The 15,628-nt window shown below is 36.7% G+C and overlaps 1 protein-coding gene across 1 annotated transcript in view; it reads right to left on the minus strand.

Annotated features, from left to right (window-relative positions):
* The window catches only part of XRCC4 (X-ray repair complementing defective repair in Chinese hamster cells 4), a gene marked incomplete at its 5' end in the record, with an annotated part of 38,043 nt that extends 22,676 nt beyond the window's left edge, over positions 1-15,367 (minus strand). Inside the window, 3 exons of the mRNA XM_010291751.1 lie at positions 7,878-7,981; positions 9,036-9,188; positions 15,201-15,367. Coding sequence (XP_010290053.1) covers positions 7,878-7,981; positions 9,036-9,188; positions 15,201-15,367 — 424 coding nt within the window. The remainder of the gene's footprint in view (positions 1-7,877; positions 7,982-9,035; positions 9,189-15,200) is intronic.
* Between the last annotated feature and the right edge of the window lie 261 nt (positions 15,368-15,628).

Genomic DNA, 15,628 nt, shown 5'->3' on the forward strand with positions numbered 1-15,628 from the left:
ACAAAGAAACAGTCCCACTGAATTAGTGCTGTCATGTAGATGGTCAAGTTACAGGATATTGCAAAGGAAACAAGTATCAGAATGTGCATGCTCAGTGCAGAAGTGCCTCGACTAACAGAATTTATGTCCAGCTCTGGTCTAATTACAGCCTGTTGGGTACATGTCAAATTGGTGTGAAATATGAGCAAGAACAGAAGAAGGCTCTGTATTTCCTTTATGTGTCCCACAGGAACATGTTGGTACTCCACATAAATACAATGAGGATTTGTTATCTCTGCCTAATGCTGCTTAATACTGCCAGGTTCTCAAGCTGTAGCAAAGTACAATAGATTTTGAAGAGAAATACAGGGAACACTAGAACTCCAGCACGCTGGGTACAAACATAGAGATAGCTCACTTCCTTAGGGGGAAAACCTGTTTATTCATGGAAGATAAAATTTATAAAGGTAGTACTTCATCAATGGTTTTGATTTTGGTTTTTTTTATTTTTTTAATGACTGGAACTTTGTTATTTGTTCCTCTGTGCATAGATATATTCAACCCAAATAAAAAATACGAAATCATTCACCTCTGTTAGAAATGTACATTGCTGAGCTGTTTTAAACTAGCTTTGTTTTTAAGCGGAGGAAAAACCAACCAGTATTCATGTAAGTGGACTAAGTTTGGAATTTCCAACTTGGACTGGAAACGATTCTAAAATTGGACTCTTTCAATTTAATTTAAATCTGATAAAGACAGCTAATTTAATGATTGAAGCAGAGCTTTAATTACACTTCAAAAATTTTTACAGCTCACCAAGGAAATAAAGTTCCCTCTCATGTAACGTTTAGTAATATGTGGATAATACACCAAGAAACATTTTGTAATTTTGTATTAGTAATGCTGTTGCACCTCACCTGCAGTGTAGTCATTAGGTACTCTACTTTTTGATCAATCACCAAATTCAATAATATGCAGCAGTCTTGCCAAAGCATAAATCCATTACAATTACATTACTGTTATTGTATCACTTCAACTGAATAAATAATGACTCATTTAGAGGCAACTACATTCAGCTACATCACTTTAAATAGTGAAGCATGTACAATAAGCAGCTGTATGCAGAGGCATAAGCAGTTTTGATAACTTTCACAGTAATATTTTAAACTAATACCTTATTAATGCCTCTTAATACAATATTCCTAATAGGATTTTTAAAGGGGCATGAAACAAACATATGGATACTTGTGCTGTAAATGCATTTTGACCATGGCACCTGGTACAACACAGAGGGAAAGCAGTTTGGCAACTGCAAATGTTTTACAGGCATAAAACCATACGGTTATGGGGGAAAAAAAAAAAGTATTAACACCAAGTTTCAGGAAAAAAAAATATATCTACAGCTTGAAGGGAAAGGGAAATTAGATTATTCCTTGGGATGAACCATTTCTAATTGTAGCTTGACAGGAAAATAAAATAATAATTTAAGCCTCAAGTCAATTAAAATGGCCAAGTTCTAAAACTCCTTAAAATAGGCTTTAGAAGAGGAGCCTTCACAGATGGAACTTTAACTGTACAGCACAGTCAGGTGCTGTTATAATAGGCTTTTTTTTTTTTTAGTAACTTTGATCAAAGCTTATTAACCAGCAGCATCAAGCCATCAGTGGTTTGGACTACACAAGAGAACTAATTAAATTTAAAGGGCCATAGCCTCCTCCAGGCACCACACATAATCCCCAAGGCAGGAACTTGAATGAAGGGGACGAGGACACTTGCATAGTAAAACAGTGGAAAAGGCAAGGTGCTTGCTCTTATTTATTTCAGGCACATAACAAGTTTATTAGAACCAGTTTTGAATCTGTCCTAATCATCAAACATGTTGAAAAGTATGAACGTTGGAAGTCTGAGGATTCACTTAGTATGGAATATTTCCATACATGTGGCAAGAAACACAGAACATAAAATTTCATTTAATCCAATTGGCCAGATCATGAGATCCTTCTTTACCCCAAGAGGCAGTAACTTTCACTGACTTAAATGTAAAACACAGCTAAGAAATTCATGGGCAAAAGAAAATAAAATAGAGGGAAAGCAAGCTGACTGTAAATTGGTACCCAGTAGCCTTGTTTTGTCTATAGGCAGACACATATAATAGCATTGTAACTGAAAAAAACAGTAAGAAATTGTAAAATAAATTCTTCCCTTGCCTACCTCCCACCTACTATATTATCCTTCATATCTTTTATAGATTTCAGTATGTAACATCTTTCCCTGCAGTTTCATCATATACTGGGAAGGAGGAGTAACCTTCTCCTCTCTGGTAGTCTTCCAAACACTGTGAAGAGGGAAATTATTACCATTCATCTACCTTTCAAGCTCCTGAGAAGGAAACAGAAAGGGTGAATGTTTATCTAATACTTACTTCTGTTTTAAAAGCTTCCTGACATATGGACTACCAAAGTATTTTTCAATTAATAAAAGGCTTTCATTTGTATGACAAAGACATGATAGCTAATCAGGACATCAAATGATTTTTTTTAGTCTGATAATCTTACTGTCATTTTAGGTCTCCTAGGAGAAAGGACTCAATAGCTAGAGTAAATACTAACAGTAAAACTTAGCACTGAGCAGAAGAAAGAGGAATCAGTACCAGCTGGGTTGTGTTTTGGATTGTTCTTAGCCAGAATAAGGGTTTCTGCATTCTAAAATGACAGAAACTTCTTCCATCAGTGGGTGGCAACATGTTGAGTCACCAAGTCAACTCTTGTGGGTTAAGACAAATACAGACTGGCAATTTCCACCTTTTTTTTTTTTTCCCCAAAATAAGAAAAACCAACAAAAATCAGGTCCTGTTGGCAATAGAACATGAAAATAACTAGTCTTTTTCCAATCAATATCTCTCTGTAATCTTCCCAAGTCTGTTCCAGGTGCTTCTCATCTGTGGCTGTATCATTCTTTCTGTCACAGAACCTAGAGGTCCCAACCAAAAGTGATGAACCTAAAAATGCTAGACACCAGTGAAGCGAAACAAATTATCAGATATTTGATTAAAGAGTTGAAGTGCAAGACTAGATGCAACATGTGAGGGAGGAGTGAAACAACGAGGCAACACATCAGCAGTCTCATGTGTGAAATGCCTGCAAAGTTGCTGGAACTTTATTGAAGTATCACTAGTGAAAGTAAAAACTATTGGTGGCTCAGCTAGAATCTTACCCCAACCCTGGAGTAAAGCAAATAACAAAACAAACTGAAAACAACTTCCTCCTGCTCCCAAGAAACAGTCATACCTTCCTGTTCATGAAGAACTGCTTAACAGTAGAAGGATTTCCTTCCTGTCCTCCTTTCAGAGCAGAAACTCTCAAACAAGAGCTCATAGGCATTTAGAAGGAATTGGCACATAATATATAGCTGCTGCTAAAGAATTTATTAAACTGCTGTGAAAGCAGGAGTTGTGTGGCTTTTTCAATCTCACATTCACAATCCTAACCAGTATGTCAAATAAATTTCACCCATGCTCAATGGTATGACGAACAAAGCTGTTATATAGAAAGACATACAGTATTATTGGGTTGGACTTGATGAACTTAAAGATCTTTTCCAACCTTAATGATTTTGTGATTCTGTGTGATTTATAGAAGTTGTACTATTTCTAAAAGTTCTACTTCTCATATACATCAGTTGTTTTCCTGAAAGCTTTACAGTAAAATACCTACTAATTCAATTTTAATTTGTTCTTTTACAACACAAAGCATTAACTACATCAGTGTGTAGATTACAGAAAAAAACTACCATGTTTCAGTTGATTTTGGCTGTAAGCCATGAAGTAAAAACTGCTGTCAAAAAGTAAACCATAATTCATATCTACAAATGGTACTGCAAGTGCCAAAAATCTGCATTTTTAGGTAAACTTTTAGGTTACAGTTTAACTGCTATTGCAGGGAAAAGACCTCTACACAAAATTTTTCTGAGGCTGAACAAATAAATGTAACTGCCTGCTGAGCAGAGGTTGAAAACCTACCCAATAGCCTTGCTGAGTATTCATGCATGAGTAAGCCCATTTTTGTAGAAGACACAAGAAAAGGTTTTCTTCTGCAATTCATCTGCTGCTATAGAGGAGAAGCTGTCATAGTAACAGCCATTTGCAATGCTGAACATAACGTAGGTTGTGTACTTATTTTAAGTTCATGCTAATATGAACAAGATCTTGTCTTTTTATTAAAAGCATGACACCACTATTTCAACACGGGCAGTGATGGACAGAACCCATCATAACCTGCTCAAATTCTTCCAAGAGTTAATTATCCTGGCAGAAATAACATCCCACTTTTGTCTTTGTTTAATGTTAAGTTCCAGTTATTCAAGTTCATTAAATACCTATAGTTGCTCTATAGAAAGACCATCAAGACAATGACATCAGTTTGCAATGTAGTTTCTTTTAGGCCATGAAAAAAATGATCACTTAAGATCCTTCTCAACATTTCATTTAAATAATTTGCTAATCCCTCCACTGTTATCACAACATTATTCTCCCCAATTTTCTAGCATTGACATTGACATTTTTCTTCAAATCTGGATGTCCAAACTTGACATAGCAAACTTGATCTGGTTGAAGATGTCCCTGCTTATTGCAGGAGGGTTGGGCTAGACGACCTTTAAAGGTCCCTTCCAACCCAAACCATTCTATGAATCTTAACTAATGCGGCTAAAGCCAAGCTGGCTCCTGTAAGGCCAGGCAGGACCAAGCCACCCTCCCGGAATGGGTGCAATATAGAGCAGAGTGCAAATGTTGTCTAAGTAGCTCTTGGCTTTGCTAGATGGGTTCACCTGGAGATGATGGTAATCCCTGGAGGTATCCAAATTTATGTGGCAGAAGGAGCTAGACAAAGCAAAACTTGAGACTTTGTTGGTTTTCTCAAGTGAAGCATAGCTGTCAAAGTACTGGAAAGCATGGCATTATACTGTGTTAGAATGCACACATTTTGTTTATAGTTGGTGTATCACAAAATCCAAATTGGTTTATATAAATTATCTTCAATTTCACACTCCACAGATAGAAGGACTCATAAATTTCATTTATATTTTCCATGTTCTAATTTCTTGAATAAAATGTAGTGCAGCATGATATCTCATGGAAGTCAGTCTATTACTTTACTAATTTTACCTTGATCAACTAGCTGGTAATCACCTCACAGAAGACATGAGTACCTAGTTTTCAACTTCCAGTTTCTGCACCTTCACAAAAATTGCAATTAACATTCTTACTCACTTTCTTAATATTTTTCTTCACTGAGTCTTGTTCCAATATTTCCGTTAGATCAACACCAGACTGATACATCCATAACTAATTGTGCCATTTCATTTACTTTTTCTGTGGGTAAATATTAGCAGCTTTTTTCCAAATCCCCAGAACACCCTCAATGCCTCAAAAATTCTAGAAGAAAAGCAGTTATTGGTGGTTAAGAAAAATCCCTCGCCAGATTTTTAAACTCTGCAGTTCAACATATCCTCACCAGCTAATTTTAAAATGTCTAGATTTCACAGCTGCTGTTTCACATCCCCCTTAGCTGCTAGAACAGAACTACATTATAACACAACTACACCTAGTTTTCCCCTCTAAACACAAACCATAAACACGTAATGAAGACAGCTGCTTTTTCAATTACAATTGATTTTTTAATCATTGCACTAATAGGCCAATAACAGCTGTATATGCGTTCTCAACTGACTTGTAGACTGGTCATTGGCCTTCTACCTCCTGGTCTGACATTCTCTGTCTTTATATCGTGTGGCTTTCTTCATCCATCTTCTGCAGTCCCTACGGTTCATTTATGACAAGCAGCATCAGCTTCTCACTTTTTAAATTTTGGAGGTGTACATATACAAATGTACATTTATTATGTGTCTATGTGTGCTTATACACATCTGCCTTCACTTTCCTTCAAATTAGTTTTTAAATTATGATCTCTCTTGATTGTGCCTTTCACCACTATCTACTGAAACATTCTTAAAGATCTTCTAATTCTCATTGACTCTTGCAACCCACACAATGACATTCTAAATCCAGAAGGAAAAGAAATGTAACGTTGGACTAAGAGATAGAAAAACTAAGATAAACAGAAAAAATCCAAACATTATCTGAATTATCTTTTATGCCTTACAGTCCTTGATGCTTGATGTAGCTAAGAGCTTCATTATCTGCTCATGTCCTTCATCCCTGAATCACTATCTTCTTCATAGCAACACAGTCTGCCTCAGACTTCTTTTTGTATGTGAAAATCCAAGACCACACTAAAATTTCAGCTCCTATCTATGCTTTTCTATTGTTCATGGAAAGAGAAATCTGTGTACAGAGGAAGAGTATCAACTGAACTAAATGATACTCATTGTGCAGATTCAAGAATGCCATTACCTTGAATAACTTTAGTGCGTTATCCAAAGGATTAAGTTTATAGTCTTCACATGATTTGCAAATTTTGCAGTTGAAATAAGGCTCTAGTCATGATCAAAATGTTGAGTACTGTATCCCTCAAAGGCAACAGAAAGCACATTTTTGTTTACAACTCAAATAAAAATCATTGCTCTTTCTTCTCTATAACATTGATCAGTCCAGTCCCTCATGATTGCTTGAGTAGGGCCGTCGGAGTTTGTTTTCATTTTTAAATATGTATGTCTATCTCAAAACTCTCACTGAGCTAGTTAAGTCCTACTGAATCTAACAAAAGAACCAACACCTTCCACTTTTCCTTGCCTTTCCACTAAATAGAAAGTATTTCTTCCCACATTATCTGAACTGACCAAATACCACTTGAAAGCAAAGATGTCTGAACTGAAGAGCATAGTACAAAATAAAATTGTTTCTTTCCATGGTTGCAACTTTCTGAAATTGTCTGAAGCTCTGCCTACTTTATATTACACCAGAAGATCCTCAACAAACAGGATCATATGTGTTACAAAGCTGAATACCACTGGTATCAGGGTCTTGAACACTTCTGGTTCCCCGTATGCACAGTAAACTGTTGTAACAAGTTGTTGTCTTGATTACCTTTACCTATGGTGGAAATAGAAAGCTCCAATGAGAGAATCCATAGCAAACTTTGCAGACCTGAGGGGAAGATTTTATATATATATTTTTTAATATATATATATGTATGTATATATACACACCCCCACACTTATAATAGTGTGTATATATACACATATAAAAAACTGTACATCAAGTATTAATGCAGTTTAAAAACTTTGATAGCATTTGTCCTATATATTCCTAATAGTTTGCCAAAATATGCCAAAATTTCTTATGGTTCACAGTTAAATATCTTCTATTGTAGAATGGACAATTGCTGTATCACATACACCCTACAAGTCTAGAGTCCTGGAAAAATTAGTCAAATTAAGTTTCAGGAACATCTTCATGAGGCCAAAAATTTACTTACAAATTAAAACTAATTCTGCTATAAATACATTTTTATTCCATTTATGCACACAACTCTTTTTATAGCTGTTAAATCTTCTCCCTTTTTAAACACTATTGAAACTGTCAGGAACTACATTTTACATTTTTGCAATCATTGCATACACATCATGATTCCTAGAATTTAAAATGGAATTGTTGATGGTTCAGATACTGTTCAGTCTGCCATTAGTTCTGCAAAGTATGTAATTTGTCATTTTGGAAGAAATGACAGTACCTTCACTTGTACAACATGCTTTTAAACTTCCTCTGTCTAATTTGAAAATGCCAGTATTATACTCTGCTTCAAGAGAGATATTTTTAAGGCTTGCAGGTTGGCTTGTCACAGAGCAATCTGTCAGGTAGCATTTTGTCTTCATTAAGGTATATTCAGATAAGTGATTGGTCTGTCCATGATATTGCCCAAAGACAATACATTCTGTCTTACCTGATGGTAATGAGGTCCGTGCTAAATTTTCACTTTCCTCATCAGTGCTGCCATCATATTCATTCTCTCTCCCTGTAGCCACCTGAATGGTAGCAACACTATCCCTAGGGGGAAAAAAAAGGAGTAGGAAAAAAAAAAAAGCACATATTTGGCACTTATTATTTCTGCACAGAATTTATAATTATTAGGCAATGCCAGCTGATACACATCAACATATAATCACACAACAGTTTGGGCTGGAAGGGACCTTTCAAGGCCACCTAGTCCAACCTCCCTGCAGTGAGCAGGGACATCTTCAACCAGAGCAGGTTGCTCAGAGCCCCGTCCAGCCTGACCTGGAATGTTCCCAGGGATGGGGCATCCACCACCTCTCTGGGCAACCTGGGCCAGGGCTTCCCCACCCTCACTGTGAAAAATTTCTTCCTTAGATCTAGTCTGAATCTACCCTCTTTTAGTTTAAAACCATTACCCCTTGTCCTATTGCAACAGGCCCAGCTAACAAGTCTGTCCCCATCTTTCTTGTAAGCTCCCTTTAAGTATGGGAAGGCTGAAATAAGGTCTCCCCCATTCCTTCTCCTCTCGAGGCTGAACAACCCCAACTCTTTCAAGACTTTCTTCATGGGAGTCCCCATGCTAAACAGCTTAGCATATTCATATACAACAACAGACAATAAAAGCTAAGTTAAGATATAAAAAAGCAGGATAAAAATAGCAGGACAGCAAACAAATTAAGGTGTGCTGTAGCATTAGAATGACTCCGGGTATTTTTGAAATAAAAAGTACATAAAAATATTCAGATATGCTTGTTTCCCAAAGGACAAAAGGAATCAAATAATTCAGGGAGAATACATATGAAATTACCATCTGTGGAAATGGCAGAGACATACTCTGATTGGAAAATCAACTGCAACCTAACAGAGAAAAGAAGATAGATTCATTGGATATTTCATTCCTGGCTACAGCATCCAAAGCAATACGCTGCTATTTCCAGTGACATCAAAAAGAATCCTCTGCTTTCATGACTAACAGCATTGTTTTGGATAACCATGCACTTAGCCAAGAAGAACTGTCACTCACTATTAATATCAAAGAAATGGAAACTAAACTAAAATATGCATCAGGTATGATACCAAGAAACTCAGGAAAATTAAGAAATACCTTGTACTTTTGGTATCTGCTGCAGATTCTTTAGCTTCATTCAGCAACTTCTGTAAGTTTCTTATCTTTGCTTTCTTTTCATTCAGCACCAAAATAAACCGGTTATAAAGATCTGCCTCTAGTTCCTCTTTAGCTTCCACACATTTTTCCAGCCTACAATGTAAAATTGACTGTTACACTATTTCTTTTTAAAATTCTGTGTTTCCTGGAAGAAAATTCCATAGTGAGGACAGCCTTCTTATTACAGGAATCCCTACAGTAAACCACGCATGACTAGTCCAGCATCTTGTGTCTTAAACAGGCCAGAAGACTTTTTCCCCAGTGCAATGAAATTTGCTACCAAAAGGGGAAAATTTCCAAGAGGAAAATTTTCTCTTCATGCTTTTTTTGATAGGTTCTTGTACACATGCACCTGGGACAACTAAAATTTAAATAGGCAAGTGTTCTTTAGTATCAATGTTGAAGTCAGCATAGTGGGCATACCTTAGCAGGATACACATAATGAGATTAAAAATAGATATGATTAAGCTTGGCAGGTCCTAAATCTGGACAACACACTCTGACTTGAAATACATTTGAAGGTGGAGGGCAGGGAAGAAACAAGAAATAGGCAACTCCACTCCCACATGGGCTCAGATGACGACCAAATACTTTGGGCAACCACGACAGTTCCAGAACTCTTTTCTTGCCAGAAGTCCCCAGGCAGACATGGGTGATACAGACCTTTGCCTGACCATTTTCCATCAACAGCCTGCCATGTCTTTTTCTGGTGAGCTGGAGGTACAGAAACCAGTTCCTGGCAAAGCTCAGGAGGACACTGCCACAACACCTGATGGAGACCATAATCCCCTACAGGCATTCAGGCAAATAAAACGCTAATAACTCCAGTGCTGCAGACTCCATTTAAAATTACACAGATACAGAGCTAAGATCTTGTTACACTTGCATCCACCACTAGGCAGTTTTTAATTTCTTTTTTTCTCCCTGAATCAATCACAATTACTTGGTAGAGGACTAAACACTTACAATATATATAAAAATCTTTTAAAAGCTCTTAGTTAATATCTTCAGAGTAAAATATTCTGCATGTTTTTAAAGGCTTAAGCTGCAGCTGTAGGTAGGTCAATGTCAATAAAGTGAAGCATAAGGGAAATCTAAAATTAAGAACATGGATGTATACTGTCTCATAAGCAAGGCAAAATTGGAATATAAGCAAGCATGAGCACAATAAATGAAGTGACTTATAACAAGTGCGATCCTACATTTACTTCTCGTATTTCACAATTTTTTAGTCCTTGGGTTGAACCACGAACATTTTAACAGCTGTGTTCATAACAAGCCAACATCTTGACAATCTTACTGATCATGGTAACTACAGTGTTATATCAAATAGTCATAAAACAACATTCTTTTCACCAATCTGTGCAAGGCTGGTAATGTTTGGAAGGCTTCCTTTCTTATTAAACCCAACCACGTAACAGATTTTAAAAATATTAATTTATAAGGTTTGAAATTTTAACATACTACCTAGATAAATACTGATTATTTTGTTCATAGATCAAAATCATATGTGATGTAAGAAGAAAGACACTAGAAAATAATCTCATGAAGTATTAAGTCTACTGTGCAATACTTTCGGGATATGCTTGATAGTTGATAAATAATTCATCTAATTTAAATGCAAATAGCAGAACATCATTACCATATAGATCGGTTCAATAATTCCTAAATGAAAGATCATATGTACTAATCAACTACCATGAGACTTTCCACCTACAAAGGAAAGTTAACTGTTTAATGGGGAACAAATAGAGAATTCACGAAGAATCACAAACCCTACACAGGGTCCAGAAGTGCCTTGACCAGTTCATGGAAGGAGAAAGGCAAGGACAGGAACTGCCTTCCACTTATCAAGTAGAATTCAGCCATTAAAAAAAAAGATTAAAAATAAAAATATAGCTGTTCAGTAAATGGCCATTTACATGCTTGAAACTAATTATGTCTGTACACATAAAAATGGAAACAAGGATTTTGTGTAAAATAAGGTAATCCTGTCTGTATCAAATCCTATAGAGTCTTCTCTCACACACACAAAACAATACTATCTAAAGACAGTGATTACTACTGTGCCTTTATTTTGCCAGTGGACTGGTTTGTGTCAGAGCAGCTGAGGTTGGTTTAAATAATCACATTGAGATATTTTGCTGACTTGGCCAAAAGGGTGTCATATAAGATAACTTCAGTGAGGCCCTTGAACCCTGCAAAGACACCCACTGATGAAAATGCACTTAACTATAAACTCTCAATGAAGCAAAGGTGATGCTGCCTGGACGTTAAGCAGCACAGCACAGGAACCTATCGCGTGACTAGCCGATTTCTTCAGCCTCTGGAGCAAAGTATTACCATCTCAAAATATACATACTGACTACATGCATAGATTAGAGTATTAATTCTTCCCTGTAGGAAAAATCAATTAATAGTATCCCATTAGATAATCTTATATGATTGTTTTCATTTACATGAACACCTTTTTTGATTTCTTCCTGCTGTTTAAAGTAATCTATATATAAATACATTCTCCAGACATACATGTAAGTGTTATGCCAAATTAATGTCCATCAGTGTAAAATAGTATTACATGAATAGAATTTTTGCAAGTGCAAGTGATGAGCCTTTAAAAATAAACTATTATATGGCATATGAGGATACTTAAAAACAGAATAGTAAAAAGGAGCAGTCCTCTGCTGCTTGGGAACAGGGATGAATTAATTATGCAGAACATACGTGTGTGTGGGGTGGCTGTGGCTGTAACTCTGCATAGCCTTTAGGATTCACCCGGGCATGCATTACCTGAATTACGTGACTACTAAGGAAAGCTGGCTGGGTTTCATTGCAATACCTCATTGGTTACAAATACAAACTTCAATTGCAATTCATCACATGCTTGTGCCTATATGTGATTTCTCTCACTAAAATACCATCTCCTCAGGCCAAATAAAAAAGCTGCTCATCTGAAAGACAGCTTTCAATTACAATGAAAATAAACAGAAGTTAATGGCTAGAGTGGTGCAAGTCTTATTTGCATGTGCTTTCCAATTTCTATATTCTTAGATCTCTCTGTTATGTAAGTGCAATGCTTTTAATTTTGGGTACCAGACATACCCAAGTTGATAGCCATCAAAAAGCTTGCACAACCTATTGAAAGCAGCTAGTATTAGGAATGCTTATTATTAATAATTGAGAAAATAATGTACTGTCCAGTTCTTAGGTGCTGCCTAAACATTGAGCAATCACACATGCTTCACAGAGGTTAACATGAACTATGCGACTTAATTCAGTTACACATTTTCCACACTCCAATACTAGAAAGAAAAAAATTCAACATCTCTGCTATTTAACCTTCTCCTCAGTGCTCTAAAATAATTACCGGTCGTATGGCACCGCTCTATTACATTTCAGAGTTACCCCTTCCCCCAACATTGGCAATGGTATTGAATCTTGATGAGCTAATGCTGAAGAGTCAGTTTCAAGCACCAAACTATGTAGCCTGCATTTTTATAAGCTGTTTGTGGCTTAAATATACTGTCACCATAGCTGACCACAACGTAAATTAGCAGCTATTTTGATTTTGGCTTGTCTACACTAATTTTAGATGTTTGATACAAAATACATACCACATCCAAAACAGAAATTTAACTTGTATTTTACTGGCCAAGGAATTATTTTGCTACAGATTATTATTACTTTACCTTTACCATATTAATTATCTATATGAAATAAAAACAATAGCTATTCTGCTCTGATAGTTTAACTCATTCATCCCTGAGGTGTACACACACACACTCCCACCTCAGGCTCCCACTTGCAGCATTTTCAGAATAATCCTTTTGGAAATGTCCATAGCCTCTCTATTTGGATCTTTCCAGATAGTGTCTTAGTAATTTTTATTTTATGTTTTTAGATGAAGTACAGAACAGCCTAGCTAGCTAATAACTCTCATACTGATGTAACCTACACATGGGTCATTTCTAAAAAGCAGGAAAATGTTCAGCCACGTAGAATCCTACACGTCATCACAATAAGCAAGACGATGAAAATTATGGGAGTTACAGCGTCAACCAGAAATGCTCCCAAGACCTCAGACGCTGCAGAGCTTAGACCACAATACATAAGTAATTTAATAATTTGATGATGCAGGGGAATTCTCTTCAAAGGTATTTTTGGCCTGTTTCTGCTTTCGCCTTTATGTGAACCCCAATTGCAGAGGAAACCAGCAGAAGTTGTTCCTGTACCGGGCGCAGGGCTGCCACATGAGCTGTTCACAGCCAAGTGGACATCTCACGTACATTGAGGCAATTGCAAGCAGAGATCCGGGCTGGTACTCAGCCTGCAGACTGCTCACTAGGCAGATTTTTCCTCCCAAAGGAAACTTGCTTGCCATTTTACAGAACAAATGGAAAGCAGGACAAGTTTATCCTTCAAGAGACCCCTGGGACCTATGGGGCAAAGCTGCTGAGCCCAGCTCACAAGATCTTCATGATGGTCAAGAAAACTAGACTAAGGAAATAGAAAAGAGATGATTGAATTATTCCACCCAGTGCCCCATGCTTAACCTGAACAAAAACACCTCTTGGAAGTCTGCATGCTGTATTTTAATTCTAATGAGGTCCTGAAGAGAGAGATTTTAAGCAAGGGGAACTGCAAGGGCTGAAACTCTGGAGCTGATGTGCCTTAGCTCCAGGAGAGGAGGGAACACATTTCTCTGTACATGCTCTATATTTGATGTTTTACCACTTAATGCCGTGAGTGATAGAGTGTGAGGCTTGAAATCCTATCTACTGAACAAAGACAGGCAAAGCTTTTGTTCAGCTCCAAGAAACTCACAACACTAGGTCCAGCATTTGCAGCCAAAAGAGCAAACAGAGACAGCAGGGTAAACCAGGCTGTGGCAAAAAGCATTAAAAAAACCCAAAGCAAACCAAAAAAACCAAACCACCAAAGAAACCCAAAAAGCCAACACTGTTTTGATGAAAATTATGTTTATTCTCCATTTAGCAGACATGGCCAAAGTCTGGTGACCATACAACTTTCAATATTTATTTTGAAAAATCATGTTTCAGCTGTTCAAAATATACTAAAGAAAACCACCAGCTTTCAAAGCTTGAATACACTGCTTCCGAGAGCAAAGGCTGTCAGGCAATCATGATTTTTTTTTTTCTTTGGGGTTACTCTTTAAAACTGCCACACCACCATGGAAATTGATACAAGTACTAATGCCTATTACACATTAGCGTGTAATGCAGTACAGCATACTGGTTATACAATACGCTATTGTTCAATAAACTGTTAAGCAGTAAAACACTACTTAGGAAGGCCATATGCTTGTCAGAGAGATTGTCAGCAGAACCTGTTAGTCATTTTAATGAGAGGGAAACAAAACTAACTCCTCCCAGAAGTTAGCTCTCTTTTTCAAGGTAAATTAACGCCAATTAGCTACATACTTTAATCAATCTTCCTAAATGTGTTTTTTCAGATAAAGCTATAGTAAAACAAGATAAATCTCTGACTTGTATGTGCTAAACATTTTATGCTAACTGAAATAAGCAAAGATTACCTCACTACAGAGTGCAGTAGCGGACAATTCAGACCATAAATACAATGGCAATTAAAAAAAAAAAAACCAAAAACAAACCTGCACTCACAAAATAATTATGCTTTTTCCTATAACAACACACTTGTCAAAGCAGACAGAATTGGAAAACAAGGCAAACAGATTAAAGCAATGGCAACTTATTTCCCATTCAAAAATGTAAATAATTTAAACTGCTAGTAATAAAAATTATAGAAAATAGTGGAAAGAAGGCTTCTGGAAGAAAGTGAAGTGGATTCTACAGAAAAGAGAATTTTTTTTTCACTTCATAAATGTAAAACCAGCTTTAATTGCAAAGTGTGTAATACCAGTTCCATTTTTGACATAGGAAGAAAATCCACAACTACACAAAACTACATGAGCTGTAAGTAGCTGGGCTCAAAACACTTGTCAAGAGAATAAAAACTTGTGTGCTCCTTTCTGTATATAACTCCAAAAGTGCTCAGTAAAGCTTGCACTGACAGTGTGTTTGTGAGTTTCTCAAGTATCACCTGTGAATGCACTTTTAAACTTACCGCTTCTCTACGTCACTCCAGTCGCTGAAAAGCCTTTCATTTTCTTTTTCCAGGTGCTCATTTTTTGCCTGCAGTCTTCCCAGGCAGTCTAGGCAGTAATCAATCAGTTCCTTAACCACCTCTGCCGGACTTGAAACTTTCCGTAGCTTTAGAGATCCAAGTCTAAACTAGGACACAAGGAAAGAATGAGTTACTTCATCTGGACTAGAAACACTTTGCTCCAACAATCTGGAATACATACTTAGTAAGTATAAGAAATACCCTACAGTCCTCCAGTTCAAAGTGACAGAATAAATTTGTCACAAAAAGAATTGTGGAATATGTGGAATAATCTACACACCAATTATTTATGCAGCTAACACATCTTAATGGCCACCTGTCATTCAACAGGCACAGGACACAAGCACTGACATACTTTCTGATGGGCA

This window comes from Phaethon lepturus, unplaced genomic scaffold (genome assembly GCF_000687285.1).
Source record: "Phaethon lepturus isolate BGI_N335 unplaced genomic scaffold, ASM68728v1 scaffold14987, whole genome shotgun sequence".
In the NCBI taxonomy this organism is placed as follows: Eukaryota; Metazoa; Chordata; class Aves; order Phaethontiformes; family Phaethontidae; genus Phaethon; species Phaethon lepturus.